Source organism: Idiotropiscis lumnitzeri, chromosome 5 (assembly GCF_059441095.1).
Source record: "Idiotropiscis lumnitzeri isolate Australia: NSW breed Sydney's pygmy pipehorse chromosome 5, RoL_Ilum_1.0, whole genome shotgun sequence".
Classification (NCBI taxonomy): domain Eukaryota; kingdom Metazoa; phylum Chordata; class Actinopteri; order Syngnathiformes; family Syngnathidae; genus Idiotropiscis; species Idiotropiscis lumnitzeri.
The window spans coordinates 22,802,072-22,809,187 of NC_142395.1; the positions used below are offsets into that span (position 1 = coordinate 22,802,072).

At 42.2% G+C, this 7,116-nt stretch overlaps 1 protein-coding gene across 1 annotated transcript in view; it reads right to left on the minus strand.

Annotated features, from left to right (window-relative positions):
• Nucleotides 1-7,116, minus strand: part of kiaa1549lb (KIAA1549-like b) — a 49,386-nt gene continuing 42,270 nt past the window's right edge. The window contains exons 16-22 of the mRNA XM_088297037.1: nt 6,803-7,008; nt 6,211-6,343; nt 4,004-4,378; nt 3,065-3,159; nt 2,636-2,784; nt 2,384-2,535; nt 1-1,489 (exon numbers count right to left, since the gene is read on the minus strand). Coding sequence (XP_088153163.1) covers nt 1,226-1,489; nt 2,384-2,535; nt 2,636-2,784; nt 3,065-3,159; nt 4,004-4,378; nt 6,211-6,343; nt 6,803-7,008 — 1,374 coding nt within the window. The 3' untranslated portion in view covers nt 1-1,225. The remainder of the gene's footprint in view (nt 1,490-2,383; nt 2,536-2,635; nt 2,785-3,064; nt 3,160-4,003; nt 4,379-6,210; nt 6,344-6,802; nt 7,009-7,116) is intronic.

Consider the following 7,116-nt stretch of genomic DNA (forward strand, 5'->3'; position numbering starts at 1 on the left):
GACAGAGACACAAAGTGTTTTTTTTACTTTAGTGTTTTAGCTCATGTTCATTTACAGTTCTTTGTTCATCCAATGATCACGTAAAAACCTTTTAGTTATATCACTGTATTTCCACCATGGGCCTGCATTCATCGCTGATGGATGCAAAGATGACTTGACTGCGAGTTGTACAGTTCAAACCTTAATTGCCGTTCTGGTTTATCAGCGGAAGGTCGACTTTGGAGAGTTGAGCAACTTGTTCAATGAGTATTTTCTTGAGCAGAATGCTTGACCACAAAACATTTCTTGGGTGATAAAAAATGATAAATTGAACTGTGGATTATATATTTTAGTCAAATCCTTTTTTTTTTTTTTTTTTGTGACTCAAAGCCTTCTTCTAACATCATTGCTGTGTAGCGCTGCATGTTATTAGCAAAATCGGGGGTAATTTCTAGCACCTGGATGTTTACAGTATCGCTGCCATAAACCTCGATGCACTTATTGGCACAGAGTCTCATTTTAAACGATCCCCAGACAGCAGTTCTTCAGTAATAATTGAGTTTAGCATAACCCATGAAGGCTTTTGTCCCAAAGTAAACTACGAGTGTCTCTTCCCCTCTGACGAATCACTAAGTGCGTGCAGTGATATAATGTTTTTTTTTTTATTCCTCCGCAAGGGTTTTATGGTGGGCCGAGCCTGATGATAAAAAGACAAAATTAAACATACTGGAATTGAGTCGGATGAGGCAGCTGGTTACGATACTGTGATGCTTAAAAAGGGCTGACAGGGACGCCACCAAATCTATGTGACACCATCAGATGAAATGAAATATCATCTTACATGCTTGTATACACTGCGGTCAACAGACAGACTGTCGGGAAGTGTTTGGTACTTTTGGTAAAAACAATGCTTTGATGGTTCACTTCCTTTCAAATAAAGATATCCTCCTCACCACACTGTATGCTCGTAGTATAGACATATCTACAATGACGTGAGCAGCCACATCGGACATCAATCGCAGGAGGTGGGTTTTCGTCTCCATATTACTTAAAACTACAATTGCAGTGTCGCTTTATGCCAGCAGCTGACTGGTGTAAGAAAATAAATCAATCAGTCAATGGGTTAATAAGATCTGGTCATTTTACAGTACAAACATCAAAAATCAGTCTGAAAGAGTGCCGCTTTCATGAGTCTTGTGGGCCAATGCGACGCTAAACACCTGCAGACAAGGAGGCAGGATCCATATTAGAAGTCAAACATGTCACTCTGCTTCTTTGCCAGCTTGGCCACCTCTTGTCGTATAGCGTGCACAAGTGCAGACGTGGAGAGGTTGCTCAGGGGAATGCTGTCCGTGTCCATCCCTTCTTGCTGCAAGCTTTTCTGCGATGCTGTGCTCTGGGCGGCAGGCTGTTGGTCCAGAGCCTGAGTGTACTGTAGAGGAAGTATGGACGGGCTCCCCTGTGGGTAGCGAGGATGAGGAAACGCCTCGACATAACCCGGCAATGGAAGCTGGGAAAAAAAAACGGCGACAGAAATTCAGCATTGTTTATAAAAAAAAAAAATAAAAATCCAAAGCCAAAATGTGTTTATAGTTTTAACAAATAAAAGCTTATCTCAGCAAAGTGTTATCAGCGCCATTCTTTGGTTAGTCAGTTGTTTTGACATTGACAAATAACCATTTTAAAGAGTATATTTGGGATGCAAACAGTTTTTCCATTTGCATACTAAGGTGGTAAGATACATTGGAGTGAACAAATTGTTTTCATGATTTATGATTTTATGACAAATTGCTTCATTTACCGCTGAAGTAGTGTCTTGAGACACAAGTGACTCAGCTTGATGAGATTTTCAAGATAGGGCAGACAATCCTTTTCCTCTGACTTGGCTCATTGAATTAGTGAACAATTCTTCAAAAAAAGTGACTTTAAGCTGTTTATTGCCCCTTGCGGTTGAAGTTTACTAATTATAGGACAAACAGAAATACACGATGTGTATTCAAAACAACCACATAGTTTGCCTTTAAGTCCATTCAGACCTGATGCTAAAGCTAAATAGGATCAACGTTGCTGTGTTGTAAACCTTTAAGCAATGGTTCAAATTTATCACATTTATGCAGGCAATTTAAAAGTACAGCACGGAGTTATATATTTTTATACGCTGTGTAAAAAAAGCTAATGTTAGCGCTTTACTGTACTATTTAGCTGAACGAGAAGTTGAAATCTGTCTCTACTGCCCCCAGGTGGCCACAATGGCCATTCAACGTATGCAGTGACGAAAATTATTTAATTCTCTTTAATTATATCATTACTTTATGTTCTTATGTCGTACAATATTTTGGAGTGCTATTTTTCCTCACTAAAATACACATTACAAATATTAATTCAATGAAATAAAATGTCATACAGAGTCTGCCCACTGATGCGAGACATCTTCCGGTTCTGGAGGATAGGACATCCAAGAGGGACTGTGGTAGGAGGTTGGCGAGGCAGAGACGAAATAGTCCGAGTAGCCCGGCCTGCTGGCTGGGATGGAATAGACGGCCGTTATTGGATTTCCTGAAGAGAGTTCATGAGAGAGTGAGAACATGGAGAGTCGGGGGGACCACATCGTGACTTACTTTTAAAATGTCAGCTCGGTTCACTGTCGTTGACTCACCTGAGTAGTTGGACACAGGCTGCTCTATAGTGATGGATGGAAGTGCTGCCCGGGAACTCTGCCCATATGGGTTGTTGTCATGGGGAGTCTGCATTTCAGTGGCAGATGTCTGAGAGCTTCTTCCCTTGGGCCCCAGGTCAGAGATGGAACTGAGTGGGATTGCAGAGACATAAATGTAGACTTATACTAAGCAGTCGCCAGTAGAGGGCAGACACACTCCATTTGGAAGAGCAATTAGCTCATTAACATTCTTGCCATTCCTCACTGCACTAGTTCAATATTAAAATGTACACAGGGCCTGAAATCACACTGGTCACAGTACATTACCGAGAGAATATCAAGTCCCTGCAAATGGATGTGAGTGGGAATCGACGCTGGCTATGCAGCAGACAGCATGTGTACGTATGAGTGGAACCTAATGAGCATTACCGTCTTAAGGAGGGGCCAGGAGGTGGTCCAGTGCGAGGTGGTAAAGGAGGAGGAGCGCTAATTGCCATGTCAGGAAGCTGGGTGAAGTGAAAGGCCTGCAAGACATAACGAGAAACTCTCATAAACATGATTCTTTACAGATGGAGTGTCGAAACTTTTTCTTCCAAGGGCCACTTGTATCGCATTTTCATGCGGTTCCAAATTAGACGTTTATCCCACGACATGCGAAGACTAATTTCCGGTGTGTTTTCACACACGGAAGTCAATAAGCACTACATTCAGTTCATGTCCGCCAAAAATATGAACAAGTTCATGAGACTGTCAGAGCTTCTTGGTACGCAGCAGTAATTCTAGTTGTTTTTGCAGAGTATCGGTAATGTACAGTATGCCGGTGAGTATTGATGTATGTCTACATGTGTTGCTTTGCCATTTGTGTTCAAATATCAATTGCTTAAAGGGTTGTATCACCATGACACTGATCTATCCATTAGCCCATCTATGGCATATCACATTTGTTGCTAAGCAGCTTGAAGCCTGTCTTTCCTCCAATATCACTCACACGGGTGTACAGTTGGGTGTGAACGTTTAGAAGTGGTCGAATGGGCCGTAGGCTATGCGTCCGTCAACCTGCCCCAGGGCAGCTCCGGCGACAGAATGTAGTTTACCCCTTCCAGAGTGTTAACGTGTGAGTGCAAGAATAATTATCCACGGTGAAGCGTCTTTGAGTATCTAGAAAAGTGCTATTTAAATCTGATACAATATTACTATTATTATTATTATTATTAGATGATGGTTTAGAAAGTAAGTATGACTCAGGTTGTATCGATTCTAAATTAGATCATAAGCTCCAGTCCGCTAAAAAATGGATGGCTGGCGGCCCCCAGGCTGTCGTTTGAACACCCCGGCGTTAGAGACATTATAATATCTCATCCTGCTTACTGGTTTGGGCAAACTGCACTGGTATACGTCGGCTCCATAAGACGGACTCCACTGCAGTCCTCCACGACCACAGCTTATTGTACCCGGGGCACTGGTCACCACATCTGCATAGGGAAGTGAAGCTGGAACGGCGCTGTATTGATCAGAAGGGGAGCGGTGGTGGTGGGAGTGCCTCCCGGATGTGGAGTGTCCCCCCGAGGCCAGGCTGAATGCTTCCTCCAGGAGCAGGTGCATCTGCTGCCGCACTTCATCAATGGATGGCTGTGAGCTCAGGGTGGACGTCTGTGACTGGCCTTTCAGACCGCGGCCGTACACGAAGCCCCTCTGATCCATTAAATGGTCGACGTTTGTCTCTTCAATCAACTCAGGCTCGGTCTGGAATACACATGCAGGGTGTTGACGCATGGAAATCAATGACACTCAACTATGAAATTGCTAAATGGCATGGGAAAGGCATTGTGTGTTTCCTGCATAGAATACGTAATTGGATGCAAGATTGTAGGGAAGGTGTCCAAGAAAATCTGTTGAAATTTAAATGTACAGCCAACACAAATGCCATTCGACACAAATCACACTGCAGTTGCACTGCATTGTGTGTAATCTGCAAAGAGTAAGTGATACAGCAAGTAAGTGGATGGATGTTGCCAACGTGTTCACAGTAATGCGTGAAAGGCCACGCGAATAACTAAATACTTTATCGGACTGTAGATGCAACAACAACCAACAACTTTTCGATCCCGACCCCACTTTGTTTTTCTACTGAACAAATTTTAACCACTCCATAACTTTCAGATTTCTCCCTTTCAAAACCATTCACCAAGCCTGAATATTTTGTCATAAATGAAAGCGAGTCCAAGCTGCCCTACTTCCTGTGCAAATAAAAGGTTGCCATGGGACACTCGCCGTCGTGCACCTCATAAATCAGTCCCCCCCTGCAACATGTAAAGGGAGAAACCTGTGCAGTGTCGGGGCTTGCACCTACAATGCTCACATTGTAATCAACAAGCCAGGAAATTGAGAAGGGGGGAAGGGGGTGGTGGTCATGCAGGCTGCATAGGTTGAAAAAAAGCGATGACACTGATACACAGCACAAGAAAACACAATTTGGAGGTCAGCATTTTTAAAAGATTTCTCAAGCTTTTCGTCTTTAATCAAAATAATTATTTGTCATCGCCCTATAGTGTAATGCACATCAACATCAATTTTCATATTAATAGTACCGCTGCCTCCATTTTGCTGTACCACACCAAAGAGTAAGCGTACATCATAAAACATTTGGAGCATATTGCTTTCCAAAGTGGGGCAATGGCATTTAAGTCACTGATATCATTGCTTATAATTTACAAAAGAACAGCTCACAGGAAAAACAACAAAGGGGGAAGAGTCTGCTCCATTACACCAGGGAGCCAGGAACCATAATGGAACAATAAAAGACGGCAGCAGATGGATATGCATTATATATCAAGCCCTTATAAATGTTCATTTGGGATTCTAAATGAAATCAAGTGTCTTCCAGCAGCCTGTTGGTGACCACACCTAAGCACAGCATGTTGGCGTTTAGCTTGAAGTGTCAAATAGGCCAAGATGCAGATTTAGCCCTAACATGTCATGTCTGATAAACCTTTGGCCTATTTTCACCACGCATGTGACTAGATAAAAAAAAAGGGTTTAAGCCTATTACAAATATGATGAATGATAAATATAATACAGTATGGCGTATGCTCGCGATAATTGAAGAGTCTAAATTACTCTTAGGTGAGAATGTATTCATTAATCTTCTAATGCTCCTATTCCTCACTACTAAGTAGAACGCGAACATGCACGAGTAGCATGACTGTCTTACTAGTGATTTTTTTACGACTGCCTTTCATTACTGTATGACAGTTCTACGCGCTCATGGAATGACGAGGGAAGCACAAGTTAAAAAAATATGTGACAAGAGAGGCAGAGACATTCTAGTTGACAACAGCGGGCTACTAGTACTACTAGAGACAAGAATATGCTAGTTAAAGGGAAAGTCAATCTAAAAATTTCTTAACAAGAATATGTTCTAAGCAACACCATTAGTCTTAACATTGATATTGCGTTTGTGGAATCTCAGTTAAGCAGTAAACTCCACCCAATTGTGTATATCTCAGGGGGCGGCCATTTTGTCACTTGCTGTCTACTGAAAATGACATCACAGTTTGATTGCATATGGGACTTACATCGTAGCCGCTGTTCCGGATGCCTTTCCTGGGTCTCTCTCTCATCACAAGCAAATCCATCTCAGTTCCTCCAGGACTTGGACTGTTCAGGCTCTGTCTGCTGCGATACGATGTCTGTCCTACCTGATTGTGCCTGTAGGATACATTAGAAAAATAAAGTGAGCAAATAGAAAAAGCAAGAAAAGATAAAGCATGTATTGAGATTTTGGATCCTTTCCACACCAGATTGTACAGTTTTTGGATCCAAATTTAGGCAACACACTCGTTAAACACAGATTTGGTATATTTGGAACAGCCTAGCAATAAAGAGAACACATTCAGAACAAATCAATTAAAGCCATTCATTTGTTTTAGTGTCCCTTGAGCGTGAAAGGAGGTTTTATGATGACAGAAAACAAACAAGTTGCGGTAGAGTGTGATTTAATTGCATCTCACTGAAGGATTGCTCGCATTAAAAGTAATAGCAAAAATAGATTTAATACACGAGTAAAATTTAAGTTTAAGTACACGTACAGTCGACTTCAACCGTTGTTAATTCCAAATTCAGCTTTCTGATTACACAATATTCATTCACGTTTCCACTCTTGCGCACCTCACGTGAGACTTGACATAGGTGGAATTTCGCTCCTCCTCAAGCTCCGCCCTCTCATGACCATGCCGCTGTCGTTGCGAGAGGGGCTGGCTGCTGTAGCTGCTGCCATCCATTGGAGGGATGTCGTAATAACCCTTCTTGGCCTTGAGTTTCAGCTTGTTCCTGTACTGTTCGATGTCCGATCGCTGCTTTAGGGCTAAATTCACCTATGAGTATGGAGCAGAATAAAAACAGACGATTCGGAAAACTTATTTTTGTTAATGTTCTTAAAACAGCTCATGAGGGTTATGCCACACACTCTTGCACACAGAGTG